The sequence below is a fragment of the Geotrypetes seraphini genome, chromosome 13 (genome assembly GCF_902459505.1).
Source record: "Geotrypetes seraphini chromosome 13, aGeoSer1.1, whole genome shotgun sequence".
NCBI classification, from domain to species: domain Eukaryota; kingdom Metazoa; phylum Chordata; class Amphibia; order Gymnophiona; family Dermophiidae; genus Geotrypetes; species Geotrypetes seraphini.
In genome coordinates this window covers 15,778,330-15,796,527 of record NC_047096.1, presented here as the reverse complement: position 1 = coordinate 15,796,527, position 18,198 = coordinate 15,778,330, and the positions used below count along the sequence as shown (strand labels likewise).

Below are 18,198 nucleotides of genomic sequence, written 5' to 3'. Positions count from 1 at the left end.
ATGGATATTCTGAAAACCCGACTAGCTGGGTGTGTCCCAAAAACTAGGTTGAGAACCCCTAATCTAAGTACCATTTTATCTCCAATAAATGCCAGGACTATAGATTAATGAATGTAGGGGCATATGTGGTGCCTAATCATAACCGATTCATCCTGTCCAGATGACATTGACCTAGATGGTAAGCAGGTACGTTACCAGTACATATCAAAAGTCCAGTGAATTCAATACCAAGAAAAGCATAGTGAACATACATGAGATGAGATTTGCATAAATGGAAGACCAGGTAGAGATCCATTGGAATGGAGTGTTTTGTGCAGCATTCAGTCTGCCAAGTACACACATTAGCTCTCACCACTAGGTGGTAGTACAGTTAATTAATGATGTTCTCAGTCTGCATTTACTGTGGGAAGCCCTGGGGGGGGGAGTGAAGAAGGCTGGGGGTCCTATAAAAATCTGAAATAAAATGAAAGATTCATGGAGAATATCACAGTTCATTTGCTATGTTGCTGGACAAGATTGGATGTTTGAACACTAAATTTGTTGGTAGGGACAAACGCCTCAGCATGCTTCATTGCAGTTAGTTCTTCATGCCTCCCCCCACCCCCAACACCGCTTTTGACCTTTCCACCAAAATTTGTGTTCCAATTGGCTGTCGTCAACTGTGACATTTCTCTGCTGGTTTTACTGCCTCCCTGACCTTTTGGGAATGGCTTGCAAAGGCAGAAACAGTGATTACTGCATAGCACGGTGTATGGAAGCTTCATTACATTCAAAATTAGGATATTTATTCCCAAGTTTATCAAGAAGGCTGGTATGAAGTCACAGCTCCACACAGTTTCCCTCCAGCAGCTCGCTAGACCTTAGAACTGACTTTATGAACCCACTGGGAGTCTATCAAAAAAAATAGTAAAAGTAGCCCTTGCAAAAATCCACATTTGAACAAAAAACATGTCACGAGCCTTAGTACTTGCAATTTAGCAACTCTTTCATTACTGTTTCCTTGCATTAGTAGACAAATGCAGTCAAAGATTTAATTTTCATGCAATTTCAAGTGCACTGGGTAGTTCCAGTTTCATATTCTGATTTGGAAAGCAACGTGGCCAAGCTCTTTATTTTAAGAATATGGAAGAGAAACATAACGAGAGGTCTGTCCGTTTCTTTCAGTTCCGGTCTGAGTTGGGCAGATAGAAGAGGAAAGAAGGAAGGAGACAAGAGAGTCTAGGACAGGAGGAAACGAATAGCATGGAACTGTGCAGGCTGAGAGGCAATTTCAAAAGGCTGAGCAACTTTGGCCACATGTGCTTGAATTTGATGAGCCCATCAGACAGCAAAATGTCCAGTCTTACCTTTCCTGCTCCGATCACCTTCTCTGCAGCGTACACCGATTTCCCACAACGAGGGCAGCAGTCTGCCCCTCCTACTTTCTGGGCCATCCTGGAGGCATTGGGGTTGTTGGTCGGCTGGTGGCTTAGAGTTCTGTACAGTTGTAATTAGAAGGCAGTGCATTAACAAGAGCTAGAGGAGAGCCAACCGTAAACCTAATTCTATCTTGCCGTCCAACTGGGTTTGGAAAAAGCAAGAAATTAAATCTAAGGCACATCAGCTTCCTACGGTACTATGGCATGGAGCAAGTACCCGCATGGTAGGCTTGGCGCCCGACTGCTTTGGGCCTTCTTTGGGCTTGTGTGTTGACAGTCACAATATATGCAACTCTGGAAAATCAATATTCACTGTGGCCATTTGCCCTTTAATTCCATAAGGAAGTCAAAACTTGATATCCACAAATTCCATAGGCCAAAAACCAATACAGTAGAATCTCAATAATCTGACACAAGTGGGATTGACAGGTTGCTGGATAATCAAAGTCGTATAATATAGAAAAAGTGGATGAGGGATACAATTGAAGTCTACTGAATGCATGATTCAAAGAGGAAGCAGTAAAAAAAAAAAAAAAAAAAAAGAGTTAAAAACTTAAATGTGCCCCAAAATCGTTATCTAGCACTGTGCTTTTTAAATAAATGTGATACTGGGAAAGAGAAATCTGTGTGCATCTCAGCGACAATGCTGTGATGTCACTGAGGCATGTTGGACACTGGCGCGACAGCAGGTTTGGAACTGCTGCTCCGGCCAAGAATGTTACAGAGGTACGGGCGAAGGGAAAGGATAGGCGTATGTGGCGGGGGTTGGGAAGAGAGTGGGTGTGGAGAGGAGGATGGGTACCTGCGCTCTCACCAAGATGGCACCCAGGGTCTAGAGCAGGGGTGGGCAACTCCGGTCCTCGAGGGCCGGAATCCAATTGGGTTTTCAGGATCTCCCCAATTAATTTTCATGAGATCTATTTGCATGCAGTGCTTCAATGCATATTCACTGGGGAAATCCTGAAAACCCGACTGGATTACGGCCCTTGAGGACCGGAGTTGCCCACCCCTGCTCTAGAGTGTGTAATACTCCTACACTATCCCTGTTTGCTCTTGAATGTGCTGTATGAGCCACTTACTCTTCTGGCCTGATGCCCAGGCTCTCTCCTTTGTCCATGCTCAGCGTCCCTGCTCCTTGCCCGTAACCGTAACCTTTTGGCCCATACTTCTTCCCATAGCAGGACTTACAGTAGATTTCTTCCCCATGTACGGCCACTGTCGTGCTGTCCAAGTTCTTTTTACAGACCACTGGGAAAAGGAACAAAGACAAAAGCAACATCACCATGATAAAAGAGAGAACAGGATCATGATCTGACAACATGAGGATATTATGCCTTCTGTGTTGTTTCATGGGAGAAACTTCCCAGACTGCTGTAGGAACGCTACCACTATTTGGGTTTTCAGGATATCCTCTGTGAATATATCCGGGACGTTTGTTTATAATGTGCCTCCAGGTTATGCAAATTTATCATGCCTGCCCATTTTAAATATCCTGACAGCTCAACTGGTATTGTGGTCCCAAGGACAGGTTTGGGGAGCCCTGTCATATAAGCTTACATGTCCCATGATGTATGTCCTGTACAAAGTTGGGGCCTCGTGTACAACATCCTGCCATGTCTCAAAAGTAGGTTAACAAATCTGATGACTTCTTGAGGTCTCTTCCACTTCTCTTATTGTAGATAGGTTTTAAACAAGTTTGCAAAAATTCCTGGAGAAAGAGTCAATGGTGGCTGTGGTGAAATCTGCTGCTTATCCTTGGGACAAGAAGCATAGAATCTATGTATCTTTTGGGATTCTACCAAGTACTTATGACCTGGATCAGCCATTGTTGGAAACAAGATACTTGGCTTGAGCCAGTGTAGCAAATCTTATGTTCTTCAATGCTATGATGAATTTGTCCCATTACAACTTTGAAGGATTCTAGTGCAGCTTACTCAAAAGTATATATTGCTTTAATTGTAAAACTGATTGGGATTATGAACATGTATTAAACATACCCAAATGAACCAAAGACAATGTTGAAAAACCTCGATTGCCGGTATTACTGCTTTCAAGTTCTAAACGTGTTAATTCAACTCCTTTTGGTGATTATTTCTGGATTTGAGTATTTGATGCACACGAGGCCTTTTCCTGGTAGAATCCTCGAGTTGTCACCGAGGGTTCCAATAGGCCCAACAGTGGTCAGTCAAGCACTCAGCATTCCCCACAAAAACCTGTAAAATTACTGGGAAAACAAGTTAGTTTTTCCCTAATGCCCATTTCAATCTGGGGGTTTTGGCATGAGAGCTAGGTCAAACAGTCCCCATTTTCCTGTCTTAAAATACATCTTTGTTGCTCTCTGCAATTGGAGAAAAACAGACACCTGAGTGCAGGCCACCTCTAACATCCCTCTGGGCTTCTCTGCTCTAAAGCCCAAATAAGGGGTTGCTGACATTGCTGAATTCTTCTGAGCTCCCCTGACTTGCGTCATGCCTCTCTCCTTTCTTGATCTGTACATTCAAGAAACTCCCACACGGCATGGCTGGAATTTTTGTGGTCAAGAGGAAGGCAGGAAAAAAAACCTCCCAGATCAAGTGATTCTGGCACAGTGGTGTTAGCACATGTCTAAGACTGGAAAGATGACTGGGAAATGACTTACTTTGTATCTTCATGTTAGAACATACGTTAGTTCTGTTTTCTCGTCTTACGTAAAACCTATTTATGGAAGAATCCAGTCATTTGTGGCTATGCTGAAAATTCTGAAGTTTTAACAGTCAATGAATCTCGACTTAAACTAATAAAAGAGAGCTGTGTAAGAGACCGACTCTTTAGATTAAAGCTCTTTTTGTTGCACGTTGGGCTTTTCTTCTGGGTATCTGACCTACAGCTGCTCTGACCCCTGCAACAGTAGAACAGGCATCTGCAAGATTTTTAAAATGCCACACCCTTTTGATGGGGGAAAAAAGCCATCCTCACCAACTGGCTCTCCCGTGATCCCCCGTCATATGCACAATGGAGATCCCTAATGATAGTGCACGCAACACTGGAGAGACGCATGGTGGGAGACTTGACTCTTAGCCCGGGTCGCAAATTTTGTCAGGTGTGGGAGCACTTCTGGCAGGACCTCACACCGCGTGCTCGCAGCAGACTTTTGAATCTTTAAGATTTTATTCCCACTCTCAGCTGTTGGACCGGCCATGGATTCTTGGGGAGGGGAGGGGGGGGGGGGATGGGAGGGGAACTGATTATATTGTTGAAAATGTTATTTCCTGAATGGTACTACTGTTTGTATTTGCTTCTTACTGCTGGAATAATAAAAATCATTTAAACATAAAATGCCACAGCCCCCAATCACTGCAAAAATAAGTTCTTTAGTTACAGCAATGAGGCTCATTTAAAAAAATAAATAAAAAATGCAAATGTCCAAAAAGCAGCATAAACCGGCACTTGGGACGCCTTAATCGCCAGGATGTCCAAGTGCCAAGTTTTGAAACTAACTTTCTGGATGTCTTGCTAGGCTTCCTAGTCGCTGTGTGTCCAAAATTCAAGGGAGGCGTGTTATGGGTGGGCTCAGACTTGGACTAGAGGTCTGCACGGGAACGGGGATCGCGGGGATCCCGCGGGTCCCGCGGGGATCCCGCGGGTTCCCCCCCTGGCCCACGGGACTCCCACGGGGACGCCCCCTGGCCCACGGGACTCCCACGGGGACGCCCCCCCTGACCCACGGGACTCCCACGGGGACGCCCCCTTGCCCACGGGACTCCCACGGGGATGAAAACAACCTACCTAAATTCTGGCGATGCAAGCATGCAGCTTACAAGTCTGGCGTCGCGTCGGGAAATAGCCATGTTGAGCAGTGAGCTCAGCACGTACACAGATGAAAGCCTTGCTTGCTGATTGGTCCGGCGGCCCCGCCCCACCGTGCCGCCGGACCAATCAGCAAGCAAGGCTTTCATCTGTGTACGTGCTGAGCTCACTGCTCAGCATGGCTATTTCCCGACGCGGGCATTAGGCTGTTTTTTGTCATTTCGGGTGGGGGATGGCAGCGGCAGCAGCAGCCTGAAAAAGAAATCATCCTGGCCGGGTTCGGTGTCATGCTCCGGAGCTTCTACAGCCTTCCTATCTCCCTCTCCCTTCTACCTGCGGCTCTCTTCGGCAACTCAGCAGCAACGATCGACACAAGCTTCTGGCGTCGGGGCCTACCCTCTGCGAGTCCCGCTTGTTTCAACTTCCTTTTTCCACAAAGGTGGGACTCGTAGAGGGAAGGCCTCGATGTCGGCAGCTTGTCTTGATCACCGCTGCTGACGAGTTGCTTAAGAGAGCCGCGGAGCAGGGGGGTGTTGCCAGGTGCAGGTAGAAGGGAGAGGGCCAGATGCAGGACTCGTGGGTGAGGGAGGAGAAGAGAGAGGGGAGAGAAACAAAAGGAAATATTTCATACTGGGCTGGGCCGGAGTGGAGAGAGGGTGGAAAGATTCTGGCTACAGGGTGCAGTAACAAAGGAAAAGGGGGGAAAGCTGAAAATGGAGATAGTGACACAAAGAAGAGAAAGGGTAAGCAGGACCTTCTGAATAAGGATAGAGATACAGAGGGGACATGAAGAGGAGGTGAAATAGAGACATAGAAGTAATGCTGAAAAAGTGTGTGTGTGGGGGGGGGGAGATAAAGACATTGAAAGGGCAAATGGTGAATATGGGGTAAAGACAAGGACAGAGACAAATGAAGATTCTGAAAAAGTGGTGAGATAGGGATATAGGTGAGATGGACACAAAGAAGGGTGATGCTGGAAAATAGGTGGAATGGTAATTCTGACAGACACAGAAGGGAAATGCTGGATCAAGGAGAGATGGGGCTCAGGCTGGATGGAATGAGGAGAAATGCCTTGTTGGCCCGGAACTTCCTCTCCTACGTCAGAATTGACGTCAGGGAGCGGAATGCTGGTCAGCGCGACGCTTCTGCAGGGAAAGCTTGGGACAGCGGTGGCTTGGGGACTATTCCCCGATGGCGGTGGCAGCAAACCGAGTGGCTTGGGGGAGGGCACGGAGAAAGAAAGAAAGGGGGCAGACAGAGAGACAGAAAGAAGGGGGAACAGGGAGACAGAAAGAAAAAGTTGGGGGAGAGAATGAGGTCTGGAGGAGAGGAAACATACAGGAGGCTGAAAGAAAGGAAGAAAGATTGGATGCACAGTCAGAAGAAGAAAGTGCAACCAGAGACTCATGAAATCACCAAACAGCAAAGATAGGAAAAATGATTTTATTTTCAATTTAGTGATCAAAATGTGTCTGTTTTGAGAATTTATATCTGCTGTCTATATTTTGCACTATGGCTCCCTTTTACTAAACCGCAATATTGTTTTTTAGCGCAGGGAGCCTATGAGCATTGAGAGCAGCGCGAGGCATTCAGCGTAACTCCCTGTGCTAAAACCTACTATTGTGGTTTAGTAAAAAGGGAGGGGGTGTATTTGTCTATTTTTGTATTTTGTTACCGAGGTGACATTGCATAGAGTCATCTGCCTTGGGAAATGTATATGGCAGATATCTTTGTTTTGTGTTCAAAAGAAAAGGAAATGCATTTCTGGTTTTATTTCTACAGTGTTGAAGTACTTGTTGGCCCTTGCTGTGACTGGTGGGGATCCCCAAGCACCGCCAGCAGAGGACCTCCTCTAGAGATGGTCAGAACTCCCCTCCACCAAGCGCAGCAGTCGCTGGCAGCATCCATGAGCCACTGAGGTGCCAGCATCTGTGACTCAGGGACGCTACTGCTGCCTGCCAAGCTTGGCAAAAGGGACCCCAGGCCAACTGCAAAGGAAGTCCTCAGCTGACAGTTTGTGGGTTCTCATCAGCTGAGTATTTATATTTTATATTTACATTAGAGGTTCTGGTAGAAACCCATTTACAAAGTATGTATTCTTCCCAATTAATATTTCCAAATTAATAGTCTCTTTGCTTATTTGTAAATGGGTCTCTACCAGAGCCTTTAATTCAGTAGCATAATTAAATAAAATAACTATTTCTGAAGTTTATAGGGAAGGATGGTGACGGAGGGGATTCCTCGCGGGGACGGGTGGGGACGGAGGGGATTCCTCGCGGGGACGGGTGGGGACGGAGGGATTCCTCACGGGGACGGGTGGGGACGGAGGGATTCCTCACGGGGACGGGTGGGGATGGGTGGGATTTTGGCGGGGACGGGTGGGGACGGGTGGGATTTCTGTCCCCGCGCAACTCTCTAACTTGGACGTCTTGCGGCCATAATCAAACCATTCGAAGATGTCGTGGACGGAACTTAGTCACATAGAAACATGATGGCTAGCATCTAAGTGCTAAAAAGATACCCAAACTGACCAGATAATAATAATAATAATAATTTATTTCTTATATATCGCTATACCGTGAAGTTCGAAGCGGTTTACAATAAAGATACATTTGACAGTACATGGGATAGAAATGGTTTACAATAAAGATACGTTTAGTCAGTACATGGAATGCAAGTGGTTTACATTAAAGATTCATTTTGTCAGTACATGGGATACAAGTGGGTTACAGTAAAGATATATATTGTCAGTACATGGATGACCGCTGGAGGGATTATATAATGACCCCCAAACACTACCGCAGTGTTCACTGACCTCCCCACTCTTCAAAAATCTGAAAGAAACAGGTATTGTCTCTAGAACAGAAGCATCTGGTATGGGAAAGCCTAGTAGACCATCACACAGGTGTCAAGTAGCCTGGTAGGCGGGCTAGTGAACCATAGAGAGAAGGACCCAGGCTCTTAATCCACTCTAATCATTACATTTATGGTGAAAAGTGTGAGCCCACCAAAACCCTACTATACTGCCATATAGGTGTCACCTGCAGCCAGAAGGACTATTGGGGTGGTAGACAGGTGGGTATAGTAGGTTTTAGGGGAGTTTTGGAGGGCTCACCATATATTATATGGGGGTTTTAGTGAGATGCACTTCTGGCACCCTTTATGTGAAGTTCACAGCAGTGCCCTCTAAGGTGCCCCATTGCTCTGTTGCAATGTCTGTGTGGCTAGTCCATTACAATGCTGGCCCCTCCCACATCCAAATGGTCTGGATTTGGAATTTGGAAGTTTCTGTGTTAGAAAACAGCGAACAAAAATTAGGCATTCTAAGGTTGGCTGTCCTGACGATGTCTACGTAGGTGATTTTCAAAAACAAAATTTGGACGTCTAGTGGTTTTGAAGATGGACATTTCCCTGCCCCGATTTTTGGATGTCTTGTGGGAAACATCCAAAGCCAGATTTAGACGCACTATTAAAAGTGGCCCTGTGTGTGCTACACCTTTGCTTATACAAATGACTACTGAAATATTTTATTGCATATTGTGTTGAGAATTTAAGTAGTATATTGTGTATTTTAATTAGAATATTTTTACTTATTCTTGCCTTACAGTGGCTTAAAATTTGGCAGCTAAAATTTAATGCTAAGAAATGCAAGGTCATGCATTTGGGCTGCAAAAACCCGAAGGAGCAGTACAGTTTAGGGGGTGAATAGCTTATGTGTACGACAGAAGAGCGGGACTTGGATGTGACTGTATGTGATCATCTTAAGGTGGCCACACAGGCTGAAAAGGTGACGGCAAAAACTAGGATGATGCCTGGGTGCACAGGGAAAGGCCAGTAGAAAAAGGAGGTATGAATGCCCCTATAGAAGAACTCTGGTGAGACCCCATTTAGAATACTGTATAAAATTCTGGAGGTCGCGCCTTCAAAAAGATATAAACAGGATGGAGTCAGTCCAGAGGAAGGCTACTAAAATGGTCGGTGGTCTTCATCATAAGGCATATGGGGACAGACTTAAAGATCTCAACATGTATACTTTGGAAGAAAGGCAGGAGAGGAGAAATATAATAGAGATGTTTAAATACTTATGTGGTATAAATGCGCACGAGTCGAGTCTCTCTCATTTGAAAGGAAGCTCCAAAATGAGAGGACATGGGATGAAGTTAAGAGAAGTAATCTAAGGAAATACATTTTTACAAACAGGGTGGTAGATGTGTGGAACAGTCTCCAGGAAGAAGTGGTGGAGACAGAGACTGTCTGAATTCAAGATCCCCTTGGATAGGTACGTGGGATCTCTTCGAGAGAGGAAGAGATAATGGTTACTGCGAATGGGCCATTAGGCCTTTATGTATCATCATGATTCCATGTTTAAATAAATCCTAATAAATAACCTATTTAGGAGTGTGTAAATATAGCGTACTTAGTTAGAATGGTTAACTGTAATCTTGTGTAAACAGATTATAAATCTAATAGTGTATTAATGCAAACGCAAACATGGTACTTTAGCCAAACACCTAGGAAGCCACCAATCACTGTGGAATCCATCTGAATCTGTATTTTAATATCCATTACAGATGCCTTTGAAAACCGCTCTGAATTGACTCCCCAGCCATTAGTAGCAGCATAGAAGCTTCAAATAAAGACAAAGGTAAAATAGATCATGACTTTTGGGTTGTTTCAGTGAAAGATCTGAATTTAGTTCTTGGACTAAGGTTCTGCTCCCTGGGCCATTTGGAGAGGGGAATGCTGGGAACAGTGAGGATGGAGTCTTAGGGAGGGGGAGGTAGTCCATTCCAGTCATTGTGCAACAGTGACACCTAGTGGCCAGACAGTTCATTAGCCGGGTTCTGGAAAGAAAAAGCATTTAGCAGATAACGACCACATGAGTCTTCCAATCTGTAATTTGTGACCCCCTGCTTGCTGCAATTGCAAAGCTAAATTGGGAAGGGGAGACCAAAATAGGGGGAAATCCTGTATAGTTGTGGCCCAGAGACTAGTTGTGAACGAGTTGGAAGCATGAAATGGACAGTAAGAAACTGCTCATGAGGAAAAAAACAACTGGCAGCATTCAAGGTTACACAGGTCCCTCTCCCAGGCTAAGGGGCTGATGCAGAAAGCTAGCACAGAGGGTAGCCGGTAGTTAGCGCAAATCTCACGTTAAGACACCAGAATGCTGCATATTAAACAACCAAAACGGTTTAATCGAAAACCCACCATGAGGCAATTTGAATAACCAGGCAGGGGTCCTCAGCCCAACCCTTAGGGCACGACCCAGTCAATCAGGTTTTCAGGATAACCTTCACCGATACCCAGCCAATATTGGTTTTCAGGGTATGTCCCATGGACGGGGTTGAGAATCACTGGTTTAAGATACTGATCAAGATGGCTTTGATTACAGACTATATATACTGCTACTACTTTATTCAATTTTCTATATCGTTCTCCCAGGGGAGCTCAGAATGATTTACATGAATTTATTCAGTATTTTTCCCTGTCTGTCCCGGGGGGGGGGGGGGGGGGCTCACAATCTATCTAATGTACCTGGGGCAATTAAGTGACTTGCCCAGAGTCACAGGGAGCAGCATGGGTTTGAACCCACAACCTCAGGGTGCTGAGGCTGTAGTTTTAACCACTGCGCCACTCTAGAAATCATAATGTAGTAAAAGTAAACCAAGTAAGGGACAGTCAAGCCATTGTGACATCACTGATGAGGTTGGCTTTTAGGCATTGGTGGAATGAGGCATTATGATGTCACAATACCAGCTCTGGTTATCAGAGGCTGAAACTTGTCACACTATTTATTTATTCAGTTTTCTATGCCGTTCTCCCAGGGGAGCTAAGAACGGTTTACATGAATATATTCTGGTACTCAAGCATTTTTCCCTGTCTGTCCCAGTGGGCTCACAATCTTATCTAATGTACCTGGGGCAATGAAGTGACTTGCCCAGAGTCACAAGGAGTAGCGTGGATTTGACCCACAGCTTTGGGGTGCTGAGGCTGTAGCTTTGACCACTGCGCCACACGCTCCCCCTATATTTATTTATATATTTGCCCCTATATACATTATTTCTATAGTGCTATCAGACGTATGCAGCACTGTACATTAAACACTTAAGAGACAGTCCCTGCTCAAAAGAGCTTACAATGCACTGAAGATGGACACACAGGACAAAAAGTGAATCTATGTATATAACTCAGGTAGGGATTTACAACGGGACTGAGTTGGACAGGGTAGTGGACTAAAGACGGAATGACACCGATATTGGTGGTTTACAGGTTGGTAGGGTTAGGACTTAAACACAGCTTAATCTAACAATCTTAGTAGATATATAGAACTCATTGTCTTGAAAAGTCAGTCTGGCATGAGAAAGAAAAAAAAAATAAAATTCCAGGCTCCATTCTAAAGGGTGCAATTAACAAAATGTCAAGTTGTTAACAATCTATTCCATTCAGGAATTTGACTGCCTGCCCAGAGCCAGCTGTCGCTATGGCTGTAGAAATACAGATGGCGCGAGGACCACGCCTGGTACTCACTGCACAAGAAGCAGGACTTGTGGAAGCTGTTCCCCTCACACTGCACTTCCTCTGCAAAGTAGACGGTCTTCTGACAAACACCGCACTTCTTCCCTCCGCCCCAGTTCGGCATCCTGGGGGATTAAAAAAAGGAATAAGAAAATTGAAAACCGTTAGAATGGAAGACACGGAGAACAGTAGCATTAAATGGACAGAATGAAGGAAATGGTGATGTGAAAAGTGTTTAGATTATGGATTGCTAGTTTTAATTTATAACATTTTATTGAAGGAAATAATTAAATATAATATAATATACATAGATTTTCATTTCCATTAGATTCACAATTATTATATTTTCATACATCTTTTTATCATTCTTTCAAAATATATTTTCAAATGACCCATTGCAAAACATATTATACTCCCCCACTCCCCTCCCCTTCACCACTTCCCTCCCTCCCTTTGAATGGAAGATTCCCCCACTTCCCTTCCCTCCCTCTGAATAGAAGATAACACATATTACTAGGTATTGTGATGCAGGAGGGTGTCGTGCAGGTGCTGTGAGGTATGCTGGTAAGAAGTGGAGGGGGAGAGGGAAAGGGGGCTGCTTTGGGGGAGGGGTGTGCTGGGGGGCAGAAAGCAATCGTGCCTTGCTCTGGGAGGGGGGGAAACAGAAGGGGGCCACGGAGAGACAGGCAGGCATGGCGCAACAGAGAAATACATGCAGGCAGGGGGCTAGGGAGAGAGACAAGAGAGACAGATAGAAAGAAAGACAGACAGACAGGGGGGCCAGGTTAAACGAAGGGAAAAGGGCTGCTGCAGGGCAGGGGGAGCAGGGAAGGGGTGCTGCTCAGTCCGCGCCCCAACCACCGCAAGCTGTCCCATGCGCCGCAAATGGAATTCGGCACGGAGGCACACATCACGGCGGCAGGGATCATGGACTCCTAAGTGCGCATGCACGCTTAGGGTTTTATTATAGAGGATTACTTGATGGTCCAAAGCACAGTCAAAGCTGCCTAAAATTCCGAGGACTCGATATTCAGCAGTGATTAATTGAGTAGGAGCTTCCCCAGTTTATTCAGCTGCCTGCTGAATATTGTGTTTGAACACTGCAGAACTTTCTGGTTAGGGCCAGAATAGTCCAGGAGCAGAATCAGGGCAGAGTCAAATGGGCACGGTCAGTATTCAGCGACAGTATGCAGATAATGATTTAGATTAACATAGAAAGCTATCCTAAATTAACTGGATGCTAAATATCAGTGGTTGCAGGGTAACCCCCCAGCGTTCACCCCAGCCTCAAATGTCCAGTGCCAGTACCAAGACGAGAGGGCTAGCACAGAATATCCAGGTTTAACTCAGCCAGTAACAGCTAGTATGCAAAAGAAAAGTTTCCCCCACCCCCTAGTAATAAGAGTTCAAATGAATGCACAACCCAATGTTACTGTATTAGCCAGTTTGCATTTCAACTCAAGCCTGGGTCTGCTTCAGCGAGTGCAAACACTTTTCCATAATCCATAGAACACAGATGGGAGAGGAGACTTCCGGGACAGGATGTGGTCAATCCCAGGGGTATTTTTACAAAACAAATCTAGTAATGCATGGCCATTTCTATACCCAGAGGAGTGCATGGATGTAGCAATTTTACAAATATATGTACATTGAAAAACTGAACGGTACAGACCTGGCAGCTTCCACATGGAAGTGGTGATTTTGCAGCCTCTATGCATATCTGCTCCTATGTGTGTCACCAATTAAGTTACCTTAAGAATATAAGAATTGCCATACTGGGACAGAGTGAAGGTCTATCGAGCCCAGTTTCCAACAATGGCCAACCCAGGTCCCAAGTACCTGGCAGAAACCCAGATACGAGGCAGTAGCAACATTCCAGAGCTGGTATTGTGATGTCATAAAGCCTCATTTCACTAATGGCTAAGAGCCAACCTCATCAGTGATGTCACAATGGCTTGATTATCCTATACTTGACTCAATAAAAACATATGAATTGACCTACTAGGAGAGACCGAAGGTCCATCATGCCCAGTATCCTGCTTCCAACAGTGGCCAACCCAGGTCCAAGTAGTAAAACAGATTTTATGCTGCTTATCCTAGAAATAAACAGTGGGTTTTCCCAAGCCATCTCAACATTGGCCTATGAACTTCTCTTTTGGGAAATTATCCAAGCCTTTTTTAAACCTTGCTAAGCTAACTGATTTCACCACATTCTCTGGCAAAGAATTCCAGAGTTTAATTACATGTGTTAAGAAATATTTTCACCGATTTGTTTTAAATCTACTATTTAGTAGTTTCATCGCATGCCCCCTAGTCCTAGTATTTTTGGAAAGAGTAAACAAGCGATTCACATCTACCCTTTCCATTCCATTCAGTACTTTATAGACCTCTATCAAATATCACTCCTCAGCCATCTCTTCTCCAAGCTGAAGAGCCCCAGCCACATTAGCCTTTCCTCATAAGGAAGTTTATCATTTTCATCACCTTTCTTTGAACCTTTTTTAATTCCGCTATATTTTTTTTGAGATACGGTTATCAGAATTGCACACAATATTCGAGGTACGGCCATACCGTAGAGCGATATAAGGGCATCATAACATTTTCATCTTTGTTTTCCATTTGTTTATTGATAATTCCTAACATTCTATTTGCTTTCTTAGCCACCACCACACATTGAGCTGAGGGTTTCAAGGTATCCTCAACGATGACACCTAGATTCTTTTCCTGGACAGTGACTAACGTGAAACCCTGCATCACGTAGCAATAGTATAGGTTCCTCTTTCGCACGTGCACCACTTTGTACTTGCTCACCTTAAACGTCATCTGCCATCTTGACGCCCAGTCTTCCAGTCTCCCAAGGTTCTCTTGCAATTTTTCACAATCCTCTTGGCGATTTTAACAACTTTGTGTCATTGGCAAATTTAATTATCTTGCTAGATTTTCCCCATCTCTAGATAATTGATAAATATGTTAAAAAGTACTGGTCCCAGCACAGACCCCTGGGGAACCTCACTATTTACCCTTTTCCATTGAGAATATTGACCATTTAAACCCACTCTCTGTTTTCTGTCTTTCAACCAGCTCTTAATCCATAATAGGACATTACCTCCTAGAAGTCTTTCATGAGGTACTTTGTCAAACACCTTTGGAAAATCCAAATACACAGTATCAACCAGCTCACCTTTATCCACAGGTTCATTCATCTCTTCAAAGAAATGCAGTAGATTGGCAAGGCAAATTTTCCCTTGACTAAATCCATGTTGGCATTCTCTCATTAAGCCATGCTTATGTAGATGTTCTGTCATTTTGTTCTTTATAATAGTCTCTAACATTTGGCCAGCACCAACTTCAGAATCACCGGGTCTATAATTTCCCAAATCACCTCTGCAACCCTAGTTAAAAAAATCAGTGTCACGTTGACCACCCTCTGGTCTTCTGGTACTATGCTGGACTTTAAAGAAAAATTACTAACAATAGCTCTGGGATGCATATTGGGAAGAATAACCCGAATCACAGTTACCAGATACTAGGGTCCACCATGGGAGTTAGCATCCAAGAAAAGGATCTGGGTGTTATTGTAGACAATACGATGAAACCTTCCGCCCAATGTGTGGCGGCAGCCAAAAAGGCAAACAGGATGCTAGGAATTATTAAAAAAGGGGTTGGTTAACAAGACAAAGAATATTATAATGCTCCTGTATCGCTCCATGGTGCGACCTCATCTGGAGTACTGTGTTCAGTTCTGGTCTCCTTATCTCAAGAAAGATATAGTGGTGCTAGAAAGTGTCCAAAGAAGAGCGATGAAGATAATAAAGGGGATGGAACTCCTCTCGTATGAGGAAAAACTAAAAAGGTTAGGGCTCTTCAGCTTGGAAAAGAGACAGCTGAGGGGAGATAAGATTGAAGTCCACAAAATCCTGAGTGGAGTAGAACGGGTACAAGTGGATCAATTTTTCACTCCGTCAAAAATGACAAAGACTAGGGGACACTTGAAGTTACAGGGAAATACTTTTAAAACCAATAGGAGGAAATTTCACTCAGGATAATAGTTAAACTCTGGAACGCGTTGCCAGAGGTTGTGGTAAGAGCAGATAACGTAGCTGGTTTTAACAAAGGTTTGGACAAGTTCCTGGAGGGAAAGTCCATAGTCTGTTATTGAGAAAGACATGGGGGAAGCCACTGTTTGCCATGGATTGGTAACATGGAATATTGCTCCTCCTTGGGTTTTGGCCAGGTTAGAGAATCCGGGCCTAATAGTTTCTTTGTTGGGCTTGTGTCACAGGTTAAAGAACCTTTCTCCAAGAACATAAAAATAGCCTTACTGGATCAGACCAATGGTCCATCTAGCCCAGTATTCCATCTTCACGAAGGCCAATCCAAGTTACAAGTACCTGGCAAAAACCCAAATAGTAGCAGCATTCCATGCCACCGATCTAGGGCAAGGAGTGGCTTCCCCTATGTCTGTCTCAATAGCAGACTATTGACTTTTCCCCCAGGAACTTGTCCAAACCTTTTTTTTTAAACCAGCTACATTAACCGCTCTTACCACATCCTCTGGCAAAGCGTTCCATAGCTTAATTATTCTCAGAGTAAAAAAATATTTCCTCCTATTAAAAGTATTACTCTGTAATTTCATCGAGTGTCCCCTAGTCCTTGTAAATCTTGATGCAGTTAAAAAAAAAAAAAAACACAATCCACTTGCACCCCGTTCTACACCACTCAGGATTTTGTAGACTTCAATCCTATCTCCCCTCAGCCGTCTCTTTTCTAAGCTGAAGGGCCCTAACCTTTTTAGTCTTTCCTCATACGAGCGGAGTTCCAACCCCTTTATCTTCTTGGACGCTCTTCTTTGAACCTTTTCTAGCGCCGCTATATCTTTCTTGAGATAAGGAGACCAGAACTGAACACAGTACTCCAGATGAGGTCGCACCATGGAGCGATGCAGGGGCATTATACCATTCTTAGGCCCTCTTTTCCTAAGGTGCGCTAAGCATTTTAGCGCACGTTTATCGCGTACTAAATCAACGCATGCGGTAACCGCTAACGCGTCCATAGGATAACATGCATGCATTAGCGTGCGCTAATATTTATCACGCGCTAAAAAACATAGCGCACCTTAGAAAAAGAGGGGATTAGTCTTTAACATCCCTTTTCTTTTTTTAAGTTCAATCATCTTTATTAGTATTTTAAAATACACACATCATGGGCACAAATATCAGTAATTTTATCATTGATGTTAGAAAACATGTTAAATAATATTCATGCCTCATACATTACATAAAAAAAAAAAAAAACAAAACAATTAAGTAACAGTAACAAGCAACAAAACCAGAACTGAAAAGTACTGGTCAGATGTGGTAGAGAATGATCAATAAGATTCAACGTATAGTGTTGTAACATAGTTCTGAGGCTAAGTTGGTGAATGATACACAGCATGTTAATCTTACGATTATAGGATCACATCGCAGTAGTCACAGCAGTGCAAACAATAATAATAATGCAGATATTAGATAATTTAAAATTGTCAAGTTCATTATGGTCGTTCATCAGGTCCACAGGGGCCACAGCGACCCACTAACATCCCTTTTCTAATAATTCCTAGCATCTTGTTTGCTTTCTTGGCCGCCGGCACACATTGGGTGGAAGGTTTCAGCATATTGTTCATGATGACACCCAGATCTTTTTCTTGAGTGTTGACCCATTGACCGACTTCTATCTCTTCACCGTCCTTACAAAGGTCCAGCCTCTAGAACTGGGTGCAAAACTCAAGCTGAGCTTTCCTAGCACCCTCTACAAGAGTACAAATATCAGGATTTTTTTTTTTTTTTTTTTTTTGTAGGTAGTCTCTATTTATGTGACCATGCAAGTTGGATTCCAGATTTTTTATTATTTTTTTATTTGATTGGCGCAGTGGTTAAAGCTACAGCCTCAGCACCCTGAGGTTGTGGGTTCAAACCCATGCTGCTCCTTGTGACCCTGGGCAAGTCACTTAATCCCCCCATTGCCCCAGGTACGTAAGAGAGATTGTGAGCCTGCCGGGACAGAGAGGGTTAATCTGCTTGAGTACCTGAATAAATGCATGTAAACCGTTCTGAACTCCCCTGGGAGAATGGTATAGAAAATTAAATTAATTTTTTTAAAAAAGTGGTTTTACATTCAGGTACTTTATCATATTTCCTTATCTGTCCCGGTGGGCTCAAACTCTATCTAGTGTACTTGGGGCAATGACGATCGCTGGCTCTACAGGATCTGGGTGCAGCTCCCGACAGGAATGTTTCGCCGACCTGCTTGTTGGGACAGGCTGCTACTGCAATCCTGCTGTGAAGTCATTAAATTCAGTACAATGTGAGTTTCTTGGGTTGCTCTAAGAAACCACAAGAGCTAGGGCTTGCCAGCATGTCACAATACCAGGAAAAGAGTTAAAAGGCACAGATCGACTCCTCCCTCCCCAAAAAAACAAAAACAAAAATTCTTC

General features: G+C 44.1%; 1 protein-coding gene across 1 annotated transcript in view; it reads right to left on the bottom strand.

The window, feature by feature from the left end:
* Window positions 1-18,198, bottom strand: part of CSRP1 (cysteine and glycine rich protein 1) — a 48,572-nt gene that overhangs the window by 6,466 nt on the left and 23,908 nt on the right. The window contains exons 2-4 of the mRNA XM_033917727.1: window positions 11,736-11,848; window positions 2,498-2,666; window positions 1,347-1,476 (exon numbers count right to left, since the gene is read on the bottom strand). Coding sequence (XP_033773618.1) covers window positions 1,347-1,476; window positions 2,498-2,666; window positions 11,736-11,847 — 411 coding nt within the window. The 5' untranslated portion in view covers window position 11,848. The remainder of the gene's footprint in view (window positions 1-1,346; window positions 1,477-2,497; window positions 2,667-11,735; window positions 11,849-18,198) is intronic.